This window comes from Monodelphis domestica, chromosome 5 (assembly GCF_027887165.1).
Source record: "Monodelphis domestica isolate mMonDom1 chromosome 5, mMonDom1.pri, whole genome shotgun sequence".
In the NCBI taxonomy this organism is placed as follows: Eukaryota; Metazoa; Chordata; class Mammalia; order Didelphimorphia; family Didelphidae; genus Monodelphis; species Monodelphis domestica.
The window spans coordinates 13,782,570-13,794,762 of NC_077231.1; the positions used below are offsets into that span (position 1 = coordinate 13,782,570).

The 12,193-nt window shown below is 52.5% G+C and overlaps 2 protein-coding genes across 3 annotated transcripts; one reads left to right on the plus strand and one right to left on the minus strand.

The window, feature by feature from the left end:
* Window positions 1-682: 682 nt before the first annotated feature.
* LOC100010177 (RAB, member of RAS oncogene family like 2A) lies at window positions 683-8,030 on the minus strand. 2 transcript variants are annotated; one of them, XM_016427126.2, is made up of 8 exons: window positions 7,728-8,030; window positions 6,391-6,420; window positions 5,225-5,304; window positions 4,234-4,313; window positions 1,725-1,836; window positions 1,538-1,635; window positions 1,352-1,435; window positions 683-1,259 (listed from the first exon to the last, which is right to left on the minus strand). In XM_016427126.2, exons 1-8 carry the CDS (start codon window positions 7,883-7,885, stop codon window positions 1,167-1,169), a joined length of 735 nt encoding a protein of 244 aa, XP_016282612.1. In that variant the 5' UTR covers window positions 7,886-8,030; the 3' UTR covers window positions 683-1,166. The 2 variants fall into 2 exon arrangements, with proteins under 2 accessions (XP_016282612.1, XP_001363018.1); XM_001362981.4 differs by having other exon boundaries at window positions 683-1,247; window positions 7,728-8,015.
* NME6 (NME/NM23 nucleoside diphosphate kinase 6) lies at window positions 8,018-10,273 on the plus strand. The gene is made up of 5 exons (XM_016427127.2): window positions 8,018-8,372; window positions 9,090-9,192; window positions 9,267-9,306; window positions 9,744-9,904; window positions 10,001-10,273. The coding sequence occupies exons 1-5, from the start codon at window positions 8,280-8,282 to the stop codon at window positions 10,171-10,173; spliced, it is 570 nt and encodes a 189-aa protein (XP_016282613.2). The 5' UTR covers window positions 8,018-8,279; the 3' UTR covers window positions 10,174-10,273.
* Window positions 10,274-12,193: the final 1,920 nt, after the last annotated feature.

Genomic DNA, 12,193 nt, shown 5'->3' on the forward strand with positions numbered 1-12,193 from the left:
CATAGGGGTCAAGAATGGGACACCCTTTGGCCAGTTGGTCTGATTCACCCATTGCAAACTGCTTTGTCATGTTTTCAGACTTATTTCATACCCAAGAACCATCTCCCTTATTCCTAGTCCTGCACCTTCTCTGGTCCCAAGAGGGAATCAGTTCTCTCCATCAACATCAATGTCCATTCTCATTCCCTCGGCCCTACTCTTTTGTTCCCTTTACCTTATGCTCCACGGATCCCTGCTTCCTTATGTGCGCACTCTTTCCATCTTCTGACCTTCAGAGAGCTTCTTCCCAGAGACAATGGCTTCTCTGGACATTCTTTACAGTAGTTTGTACTTTTTTCTCAAACACCCTGGGTCTGGAAGCTATTATACTCAACTAATATTAAGTACCTACTGTGTGCCAGGGAACTGTGCTAAGTGCTAAGGGTTCACAAGACTGCTCTTGAGGAGCTCCCAGTCTACTTGGGGAGATCATAAAGAAATCACTGTATATAAAACGAGCTGCAGACAAGACAATTAGGAACTGCTCTCAGATGCCTACCTCTCTGAGCATCTGAGAGCAGGTGTGTAGGTGTAGGTGTATGTGTATAAAGGCAGGGAGATACAGGACCCTGTATAGACAGGGTTGTTTTTTTTTTCCTTGGTGGGAGGTAGAATTTGTTTAGCAAAGGAATAGGCCCCAAGGTGAATGTTGAAAACAAAATATTTAATTTTCTGTTCTTCAGGTGGATACATAAAACATCACCTCATTCCACCTGTTGCCCCCTCCCCTCCAAATAGGGTGGGGATGGTACTGACCCCCTATTTCTTGTCCTGGTGGTGTTGATGACTGGCAATGACTTCCCCCAAACTGGGATGTGTGTGTATGTGTGTGTGGATGGTGGGTACAAATTCTTCATCACTGCTCTGTCTCCAGGATGGGGCCTGGTATTGACCTTCCTCCATCCCTGCTGGGATATACCTGCCTGGCCTCAGTGCTCCTCCTTCAATATCCCAATGTTGGGGAAGCTGGGTATGAGTAAGAAGCAGAGAGAGAGAGGAGGAGGAGGAGGAGAGTTAGCACAGGGAGAGATAGAAAGGCTGGATTAGAGGACCCCAGGCTGCTTGGGAAAAGTCAACTCTCCTTGGGGTATTTGGGTTGTGGGGAGAGGGAGAGGACAGAGGGTGACTCAGGGAGATGGAAGATCCACGAGGGCTTCACTCGGTTCTAGATCTGCCACGGCCCCCATCTTCTTCTCCAACTCAAAGTTCTGTGAGAAAAGCTGTAGGTGAGACAGGCCTGCCTTGGACAGGTCTGAAATCAGAGGGCATAGGGGGCAGGCATCCCCATCCTCCACCCCTCCTAACCACCCACCTCAAGCTCTTGTAAAACCTCATCCATGAAGTCTTGGGAATTCTGTTTGTAAGAAACCGCCAGACGAATAGCATCATTGAAGAGCTGGGGAGAAGAGAAGGCAGGTCCCCAAGGGCAAAGGCAAGACATTCTGAGACATGCTGGCCTGGCCATGCTCACCTAGCACTCCCAATCCCGACAAACTACCTTCACAACATTGGTGCCATCAGCAGCTGAGACGAAATATAAAGGCAGTGAAAATTTCCTGGCGAAGTTGAAGCTTTTCTGGGTTACCTTGGTGTCGGCTAGAGAAGGGGAGAGGGTTACTGCTGGTAAGCACCAAAGAACCCCTCTAGGGCCAGCCCCACCCCCACCCCCCCAGGCCACTTCCCACCATCAATCTTATTGGCCACCACGATGCAAGGGATCTCAGGGCGGAACTCACGAAGCTCCGAATACCAGCTGCCCAAGTTCTTGTAGGTGACCTTTCTCTGCACATCGAACACCTGGGCAAGAGGAAAGGGATGGGTAGCTCCAAGGGCTCTCCCTACCCCCCCACCCCCCCACAGGGTTCTGTGACTGAGCACATGGAAAACTTCCAGGATGCCAAGGGAAAAGGGGGAAGGGGCTGGGGCCAGAGGCTAAGAAGCCCCACCAAGTGTCATTAGCCCTGGCAATCCAATGGGGCCATGGCTCTGTTTCTAGGAGAAAACATCCTCAGTGAGCTTCAACCTTTGTGGACTAAATGCAGCCTGAGGTCCAGACTGGCGGTGACAGGAAGGGTCCAACAAGGGTGGTGCAGGAACCTCACCAGTCAATCAGTCAGAAAACCCTCTAAGGCAGAAAGGAACTGGAAGACAAGGCAGCTTGGAAGGATGATATTAAGGATGACTCCCTGCCTCTGGCCATTCCCACCGACTCCCCCTGGGACCAGAAAAATTTGGGTTGCTCAGGGCACCTGTCTGTCCATGGGACTCCAGGGGTTGCATTTACATGCCCAGGTTCCACCATGTTCAGGGCTTTGTTTGGAGAGCTGCAATTATTCAAGACTGGACTAGTCAGTCCTGCCTGGAATGTCCCCTAGCTCTGAATGGGACATTGCTTGGTTTCCCGACATTGCTTCTAACCCTTATAATGAATGTGGCCTGGCTGTGCCAGTTGGCCACAGGATGGGTATTTGTACCTCATCTCAGTCAGTGTGTGATATGAGTTCCCAAGCAACATCCCCACTATCACATTAGAACAATGCCTGGAACCTGTGGGAGACGCTAAGCTGGGCCACAGAACCAAGGTCTGAAGGGATGGGAATGCACATCAGTCTGGAAATCTTGCTCCAAAGAGAATCTGTCCTGAGTTGTCATTTCAGGCCTTAGGAGAATAACTTTTGGGTAGGAGAGCTCCTAGCTGACCTGGACCCATGGCACCTTGGCAGTCTCATGGAGAAACTCTTCTCTGGGCCTTGTGAACCTGTTAGGTCCTCACTGGCAATTTTGTGGGGCTTCATCAGGTGTGGGCAGGCAGTACAGCCACCCTTGGAAGTTAGGAAGTCATAGGTCCAAGTCCTGCCTCCAACACCTCCTGGCTGGGTGAGCCTGGCAAGGCAAGGACAAGGCAAGGTTGGGCCAAGTCAACCAAGGAGAGAGGACTGACCTGAGGATTTCTTTTCTTGAGCCCCTCCTGGGGCAGGGACCACACTGGAGTCCCAATTCAGCCAAGAGGCCATCTGAAACCTGAACTGCTTGCCTCTATAGACCCTGAGGCAGCCCCCTTACCACTCTATAGAAAAGGGCAGAGAGGGGCCCAAGGTGGGGTATAGGTTGGCTCTTGGCCTTGTTTGTGTCAATGTCATTTTTAGTTACCACATCAAATGGATTATCTTCAAAGCAATCAAGTCTATGAAAAAATTAGGTGGTGACTCTTCCCCATCTAAGAACAGTTTCCTTGAAATCTGTCCTAGGGCATATATGCAGTGGCTACTAATGAGATAGATCCAGAAACTTGGTGAGCTTCCCCACACCAGCCAGAGCACCCTTTACCCCAACCCAAGGGGCCATAAGTAGAGAAATGGAAGGGGAAGATAGCCCCATTTAGGACTTTTCTTGGGACCTCAGAGGCCATTGGTGCAGGACCTAGAAAGGAAGGATGAAGACCTTGGAGACCTAGTCCTGGGTCCTCTCCTACAGTTTGATTCCTGTCTGTCCCTTTGGGAGTAACTTGTTGGGAGCTTCCAGGCCAACACCTTCCTGGAAGGATCCAGCCTCAAGCTGGGCACTGAGGAGGGGTGGGGGGATAGCCACTGAAGGGGCACTGGGTGCAATCTGGACCCACCCTTGACCAGGAGCCCACACAGGCACTCCTCAGGAGCAGTCACGGCCTCCCCACCCTCACCCCATAGGCTTTCCTAGTTCAGGGATGACTAGGCACCCTCCCCTTGGACAATAGCTCTCATCTCTGTGTCAAAGACTGGCTTGACCTATTTTCTAGGTTCAGGTTGTCCTGCCTGGAGAGTCTTCTTGTCCATGCCCCAAACTCTTCCAAGCTTTGAGGTTGGATGGATAGGGCTGTCCTAAGTGGGCATAAGGAAGAGACTGGAGAATTCTGAGATCTGTTGAATAGATCTGTCCTGGATCCAAACAGAAGGGCATGAGGCTCCCTATCTTTTAGTGTGTGTGTGAATGAGGGTACAATCCTTACAGAAGTGACAGTTTGCTTGGGAAAGGTGGCTGGGGTTCTGGGGCTGGTCCTGTCTCTGTGAGCATCTCCCCCCTCCTAATTCCATTGAACAGAGACTTTGGAGTCATCCCTTCCTGGCCGTTGGTGAGCCCTCATAGGAATCAGGGTCCCAAAAGGCTTTTGGGGATGGCCTTGGTCAACAGACTCCATGGTCTCCAGGTGAGACCTACCATGATGCAAGCATGTGCCTTGTGGTAGTAGGAAGCGTGCATACTCTGGAACCTCTCCTGCCCTGCTGTGTCCCAGAAATCTGTTGGAAGAGCACAGACATGGGGCGTGGTGCAGCCCCCAAAACCTGGCCTTTCTCACCACCAGGGATGGAGTGGGTAACACTGGAAGCGAGCACACATGTGCGAGTGTACCCATGTGTGAGTATACATGTATGCATGTGTGTGTACACACAGCCAGGCCAGGGGTGGGGGAGGGGGGGGGGGAAGGAAGATGTCACGAAGAGAGAAGGCTGGTGTGTGTGTATGTGCATGTGCACAAACCAGATGAGCCTTTCCTTAGCCTTGATGCTTCTCTCTTCTTCCCTCCAACTTGTCCCAGCCCAACTCCATGGGGAGTCCTGCGTCCTCCCGATCTCTTCACCTCTGTCTTGATCCCACCAGTCCAGAAAGGGCAGGGGGACTGTATCTGGGGCCAGCTATCCTCACCCAAGATGTGGGAGGTAAGATGAACAGGAGGGAAAAGGCTGGGGGCTCAGAAGGGGTCAGCTGGGGGGCCTGGGGGGCCAAGGTTGAACAAGTTCAGAGGACATAGGGGTGGTGGCTGGAGCCAGAAGGAAAGAAGGGTCATGTCCAGCCTCACAAGGGCCACACTGGGGATGAGAAGAGGGGGCTGAGGCTCCAGGTCCATCAGCAACTAGCACTCAGAGAAGCCCCCAAATTGAGTGAGTGGCCTTGGAGATCTTGGCTGGAGTTGGGCAGTCTGTGCTTTGGGAAAGAGGTGGAAATGGTCATTGCTAAGGGCCCTTTATCCCACTCTGCCAGTCTGACCTCACTTTCTACTTGCCCATCCAAGCCCCAGGCTACCCTGGAGTCATTTGCCCAGGTCTCTAGGGTTTGCCACACCAATTGCCCCTTCCCAGCACCCACCTGTGGGGAGAGAAAAGCCCCTCCTCCCAAACCTCCTTTTCCTCTCCAATGGATGACTACTCACCCACAAGGATGGTTTTGCCATCTACAGTGGTCGTGTGTTTGTACAGGGTCAGAGCATAGGTGGACAGCTGCTGGGGTTGGCTGAACCTGGGTTAAGGAAAGGTCTAACAGGTAGCAAGTGACATGGGCCTGGGGCTCAGGAGGGAAACACGTGATGGATAAATAGTTTGGGGAGCCCCTTGTCTACAAATTGGTAATTGAAACCATGGGAACTGAGAAAGAAAAATAAAAGGGAGAAGAAAGGAAATGGAGGAGAAAGGAGAGAGGAAGAGAGAAAACAGAAAAAGAAGAGAAAAAAGAAGAATAGAGAGGGAGGGAGAAAGAGGAGAAAAACAGAAGAAAGAAAAGAAAGGAAAGGGAGCGAAAAGAAAGTGAAAAAAAAAGAGAAAGAGGGAGGGAGAGGAGAGAAGGGATGAAATAGCTGTCCCTGAGAGGATATCCCTCAGGCTTGTCCTAATGCCTGGGGCCAGGCCCAGGCTGTCTAAGGCCTCCATGACCAGCCCCTGAGAAGGCAGGTGACCAGAACCAGGGTCAATCCCAAGGCCGATTGTTGGGCTGTGCCAAGGACCATAGGAGTCTGAGGTTGGGAGTGGGTCAGTCTGAAAATTCCCAACTCTGGTTTATCAGCTGAGGGGGATGGGCTTAGATTTAGTGGCCACCATTTTGCTGCTCCCTCAGAGGAGAGGCAAGAACAGAGCTTGCCATTTGTTAGCCAAGAGTGACATACAATCCCAGGAGCCACAGCTAGAACCCAAGGTCCCAACTAGAAGGTCCTCTGGGCACTCAATACATAACTGCTCAGACTAGGTCCAGCTGGTCAGCTCCCCCTAAGCTATTCTGAGTAAGTGGGTCCAGATTGGATGTCTTTTATCAAGGCACAGATGCCATCCCATTCAACAGACCTTTGTTTGCTCAGCCTAGGTGGCCAGACAGAGGTGAGGGTCAGGGACTCAGATCTGCCCAATAAAACCTCAGGCACTAAGTGCCCTCAGGGCCCATAGGGGTGACCAGTAATGGCAGCAGAAACCTAAGTCCCCACTCAGGAAGGGAAGGACAGAGCTTCTGTCCTAATCCCTCCCCTATTACTGGGCCAAGGGCAGGAGGAGACCCTTCTGGACTACTGTTGGACATGAGGATCAGGGGGACATTTTACAACCTGAAGGATACAATCCATCCATGAGGAATCTCTCCATGAGCCTGCAAGAAAGAGAATATGTTCAGTGACCCCCAGATGGACTGGAAGGAGGCCCCCTCCCTGGACAGGGCTCCTCACACTTATCCTGGATTCTCCCTGGGGCCCTCCTAGCTCCAGTCTGAGGGGCTGAGGCTCTCTCCTGCCCCCTCCTTCCTGCACATCTTTCATTCATTTGTTCTTTTGACAAGAATTCAGGGTCTGTGCTCCATCTTGGCCCCAGCAATGGCTCTCCCTGTTCCCCCCCCCCCCCAACTCAGCCTAGTCATGGTGACCTGACCTCAAAAAGCTCAAAGTCAAAGGTTTTTGCCTTCCTTCTACAGTCTGAGTTAGTCACCCCCCCTCCCTCTTTCTTCCTCTCACTGAGCAGTGCCCTTTCCTATTTGTTTAACCGTCTGTGAGCCCCTCTTAGCTCTGTGTTCTCAGTACCCAGGCTCCGACCCAGGCCCTTAATGAACCCACAACTAGCTAGAGCTGTTCTAGGCACAGGCTGCAGGCCCCCGGTAACAAAAATACATTTATTAAGTGCCTGCTGTGCACCAACTATGTCAAACTTGGGATCAGAGTTCACTCTGCCCCCACCAGGGAATTCCTTCCCTCAACCTTTGAGACCCCCATGGTTTGGATCCCAAGTCTCTCTCCCACCTCCTCATTTCCTCCCCATCTGTGTCTCCCTCCTGATCCCCACAACCACCAAAACCCTCCTGGATGGCCTCTGAGCCATGACCACCTACATTCTGCCTCCGATTCTTCCTAGCAATAGACCGCCCCCACCTCAGTTTCCTCATCTGTTAAATAGGTATGGCAATGGCTGAGTCCTACTCTATAACACCTGATTCCTTCATGTGATCCCAATGGCAAGAGACCCAGGGAAGAAAGTCCTGGCAAAGAGCAAAAGCTGGGGCAGGGACCCTGGGTGCAAATGCTGTTATGGGTGGTGATCTGCACCTGTGGAGGGTATGTGCTGGAGAACTCCCGCCTACGGCTATTCACAGGCTTGCCTGGGGTTGTCTAAAAGGACCAGTGGACCGCGGACGACCGAATGAACGAATGAATGGAGGCAGGTTGGGAGACATCCCTGGCCTAGAACTTCACATCCACCCATTAGAGGATAGGGGGCCGGGTCCTTCTGCCACCTGGGCTTGAACACCCTCGGCTCGGCATTCAATGACTGCCCCACACGCTTTCAGGACTCCCTCCCCTCTCCTCCTGGGATCGGTGTTCTAGGACCCTGGGATTAGCGTTCAGAGCTCCACCTTCCCCAACCTCTGGACTCGGCGTTCAAGGCCCCCGTCTCTTCCCCGCCACGCACTTGGACTTGCCCACGGCGCTGTCCCCGAGGCAGATGATCTTGACGTTCTCGGCCGAGTCGTACTTTTCCTGGTCCAGTTCCGGCCCCGTGCCTGCCCCGGCCCCGGCCCCAGCTCCGGTCCCTGCCCCGGCCCCAGCCCCAGCGGGCTCCCCGGCCATGTCGTCCAGGCCTCGGGCTCGGCAGCGTCGTCACCGCTGCTACGCAACCGCAGAGGCTGTCCGCCCCGGACGCCAGATGGATGGCCAGGAGGCCCCCTGGGCTGCCCGTCGCGCCGCCCGAAGGACCCTATTGCTGAGTGCGCATGTTTCTGGTGGGGAAGGGCAGCTTACGGAACCGCACGGGGAATAGGGCGTGTGGGTAGCCGCACGGGGGAGGGGCACTCACGAGCACGCACAGAAGGACGCACGGGAACGTACCAGGTCGAAGGAGTACGTATGGAAGGGGAAAGAAGACGCACGGGCGGGGGAGCAAGACGCACGAGCACGTACTGGCTCGCAGGAGTACGCACAAGAGAAGACACGGGAGACATTTGGGCGCACGAGCATTGAGCCCATGGAGTCATTGGGGCGCGGGGTGCCGCGCCTGCTCCAGCTCACGCTGGCTCTAATCAAGCCAGATGCTGTGGCCCACCCCCTGGTCGTGGAGGTGCCGTGGAGGGCCCCGGTCAATGCAGGGAGGTCTTGAAGACTGGTCAAGGGAGGGGGAGCCGAGTCCCGCTCCCCACAAATCCCATAGGGGAGGGAAGCCTAGGCCAGGACCCTGCCCCTGGGACTAGCAGGACGGGCCTTAAAGGCTAGCCAAGCCCTGGACAGACCTAAGACCAGAAGGGCGGGGTGGTGTCACCGCTGAAAAGCAGTGACCATAAGTGCCTCACTTCCCTTTGGGAGACCTGCTGGGATGACTTTTTTTATACCAGCGTAAACGGTGGCCGGCGGCGAAGTGACTTTGCCACGGTGTTACCATTAGGAAGCATCTGGGACAGGATTTGAACCCAGGATCTCCCGGGGCCAGATTCAGCGTCCCCAGGGCATAAGCTACAAATGCTTTTGGGTTCAGCCTAATAAAGACTTGTTCAGCTAACATCCTGCAGGGCATGGGCTCGGGATAATGTTAGGGCTGATGAGGACAAGTTGGTACACACCTTAGGCTCTGCTGTCTTCCTGGCCCTGGATTCTTCAGGGATATTCTAGTCTGGGAAGGAGGAAATACACTGGGACCTAGGAACACACAAGTAGACACCTACTAACGTCTTGGAGAGCTCTCACAGACCTTAGCTACTGTGTCCTCACCACAGTCCTGAGGGTGGGAGTAGGGGAAGGTTCCTTCCTGACCATTTTCAGCTCAGTGTGGGGCTTGTTTCAGGCCATTCACCAGCAGATCCTGAGCAACCAGCTCCTCATTGTGCGGACACGGGACCTGGTTTGGGGACGGGAGGACTGCCAGCGGTTTTACCAGGAGCACTCAGGTAGGCTTGCCCTTCTAAGGGGAATGTTCTGGGAGCAAATCCAGTTTGTCTGTCTGACGGTTTCTCTCCCATAGGGCGCTTTTTCTACCAGCGCTTGGTGGAGTTCATGGCCAGGTATTTGTGCTCTGCCCCCCCCCCTTAAAAATTATTATTTTGCTTCCCCTTCTCCTGTCCTGATGGCCCTGCCCCAAGTTGAGGGGTTGGTGGGGAGCTCCCTCCACCTAGGGTAGTGATAGTGAACTTTTGGTTCTCTGTGGGCAGGCTGCCCTATCCCCAAATCCCCCCCCCCCCCCAGACCTTTACTAGAAAGGCAGAGGGATGTTCCTCTTCTCCTTTCCATTGTACTTGATAACATTTTTTTCACATCACCCACCCCTCTGCCCAGCAGCTCAATGGGAGCACTTTCTCCCTTCCCAATGTGGGATACATGCCTGGCAATTAGTGGGGGGAGGGGCATGGGCACAGCACAAGTCTGGGGATCGGGCCCAGTACTCCATCTCTAAAAGTTTTGCCATCACTGACCTAGGGTCATCTTCTTTGTCCCTCCCCAGTGGCCCCATCCGGGCTTACATTTTGGCTCACAAGGATGCCATCCAGCTCTGGAGGAGCCTGATGGGGCCCACCAAGGTGTTCCGAGCTCGTTATGTGGCCCCCGACTCCATTCGAGGGAGCTTTGGCCTCACTGACACCCGAAATACTACCCATGGCTCAGGTGAGGGGGGGAGACGGGCAGCACCTTGGGGCCCACTGCACCTTTCCCTGACTCCCCTCCAGGACTCATCTTTCTTTTTGTCTCTCATGGACCCAGATTCGGTGCTCTCTGCCCGAAGAGAGATTGCTGCCTTCTTTCCTGACTTCAGTGAGAGCCGATGGTACCAGGAGGAGGAGCCCAGGCTGCGCCTTGGGCCTGTGTACTACAGTGTGGAGGGGGGGGTGCATTATGTGGGTGGGGGGGAGACCAGCCAAGAGCTCCCACCCTGAGGGCAGGAGGATACCCTAGCTCTGTTGCTCCAGGAGGAAGGGGTGGTAAGAGGCAGGGGGTGGACCAAGGGGTCCTGTCATTAAACCTGCTTGAGCCTCAGTTTCCTCTTCTATAAGATGGGGATTGTGGTTTTACCTCACAGAGCTGTTGCAAGGATTGACAGGGATCAGGTAAATCTCATGATCTGCCTCACCCAACCTTGGAGCTGACCCTGGCACTAGAGATTCTACTTTCTTAATGGCCTCAGTCCTCTTTTCTCCCTCTTCCCTTCTGGTGTTTATGTAGATGGGCCTTGGAAAAGTGTTTATTCCCATTCCCAACCTACTGGCTGGGCCCCAGTGGCAAGGAGCAGTTCCTTGCTCCTGCCAGATCCTTCCAAGACCCTCTTTGAAGTTTCATCCATCTCCCTGTCTTGGGCCCACAGTTATCTTCTCATTTCAGCCTCACTTGCCCTCCCTTCTCTCCAGCCCACCTCTTACCCTTTCATTAGCCTTGTAAACTACCATGGTTTCCCTTTGCACTACTATAGCTCCCCTCTCTCCTGAAAATGTTCCCCCCTCCCAGACCTCAGCAGCCTGCAAATGATTCTTCCTCTCTCTCCCACTCCAATGATTATGAATGCCAAAAAGTCCTCAGACTGTCTTAAGGTTGGACTTTAGAGCCGGCCAGAACCACATGACATGTCAAACCCATACCAGAACAAGGATGTTGACTGCTGGAAGTCCTTTGAAGAGCAGGCCTCCCAAGGCAGCCCATCTCCCTTTGGGGAAGACCCCTCCCCCCCCAACTGCCTTTTACTGATTCTCTGTTCTTTGGGACCACCTTGAACAAGTCTGAACTCCTTCCCCTGAAGGCCTTTGGACCAGAAAACTGGGCCTGTTTGCCTGGTGGGTGCTGAGGACCTTCCTGAACCTTCTTCAGGTTCCACATGTCCCTTTCTTTCAATGATCTAGCCATGGCTGCCACATAACAGACTCAATGTAGGTGGGGTCAGCTCAGATCAATGATGTCTCCCTCTTTCTGGATGTTGTGGCTGCTTCTCTCTGTTGGAGCTGGCAGCCAAGGAAAGCCCTCAGATTTTTTTTTAAGCCCTCTGATCTTGTCCAAATCCTTTGTGTGTTCCTGTCTCTTGCTTATGAAGATGATATTTTGAACCCAGTGCATTAGTCTGTAAAAGTCCTTCTGGAACCAAAGTCAGGAAGACCTGAGTTCAGATTCTACCTCAGACACTAGCTGTCTAGGCCATGTCTGTATTTTTTCCCACCGGGAGAGGCTTTCTTTGAAGCTTCTCAAGAAGCTCTATCCCAATACTAAATCCAACAATTCCTTTGGCTGGGGATTGTGTGGTTTTTCTTTTGTTGTTTTTATCATGAGTCCTTGGGGTTATCTTGGGAACTTCTTTTGTTGATAATAGTTTAGTCCTTCATTGTTGATCATTTTACAGTATTTCTGTTACTACATATACTGACTTGGTTCTGTTCACTTCACTTGGCATCAGTTCATATAAGTCCAGGTTTTTCTGAGCTTATCCTGTTCATTATTCCTTATGGGGTATTAGTATTCCATTACAACCTTTTATCACAGCTTGTTCATCCATACCCCAAGTAATGGACAACCCTTTCTTCGGTATCCAATTTTTTGCCACTACAAAAAGAGCTGCTAAATATATTGTGCTGCACATATGACTTCCTCCCATCTCTGGAATATAGCCCTAGTAGTGGTATTGCTGGGTCAAAAAGTGCTTAGTTTTATGGCCCTTTGAGCCTGGTATTGCTCTCTATAATGATTGTTCACTGTTCACTGTTCCACCAACGATGTGAGTGTACTGGTTTGCCCACATCCCCTCCTATATTTACCATTTTCCTTTTTGGTTATATTAGCCACTGATGGGTGCGAGGTAGTATCTCAGAGTTGTTTTAATAAGCATTACCTAATCATTTTCATTTGGAGCATTTTCTTATATGATTAGATAATTTTAATTTCTTAGTCTAAGAACTGCCTGCTCTTACTTTGGCCATT

Excerpts from the sequence above, each read along its gene's own strand:
- LOC100010177 (XM_016427126.2), bottom strand. The coding sequence starts at position 7,885 with ATGGCCGGGGAGCCCGCTGGGGCTGGGGCCGGGGCAGGGACCGGAGCT. Across the intron at positions 1,436-1,537 it reads ATGGCACCAATGTTGTGAAG|CTCTTCAATGATGCTATTCG; the intron begins GTAGTTTGTCGG and ends TCTTCTCCCCAG. Across the intron at positions 1,260-1,351 it reads AGGTTTTACAAGAGCTTGAG|CTTTTCTCACAGAACTTTGA; the intron begins GTGGGTGGTTAG and ends TCTCACCTACAG.
- NME6 (XM_016427127.2), top strand. The coding sequence starts at position 8,280 with ATGGAGTCATTGGGGCGCGGGGTGCCGCGCCTGCTCCAGCTCACGCTG. Across the intron at positions 8,373-9,089 it reads CCCACCCCCTGGTCGTGGAG|GCCATTCACCAGCAGATCCT; the intron begins GTGCCGTGGAGG and ends GGCTTGTTTCAG. Across the intron at positions 9,905-10,000 it reads AAATACTACCCATGGCTCAG|ATTCGGTGCTCTCTGCCCGA; the intron begins GTGAGGGGGGGA and ends TCATGGACCCAG.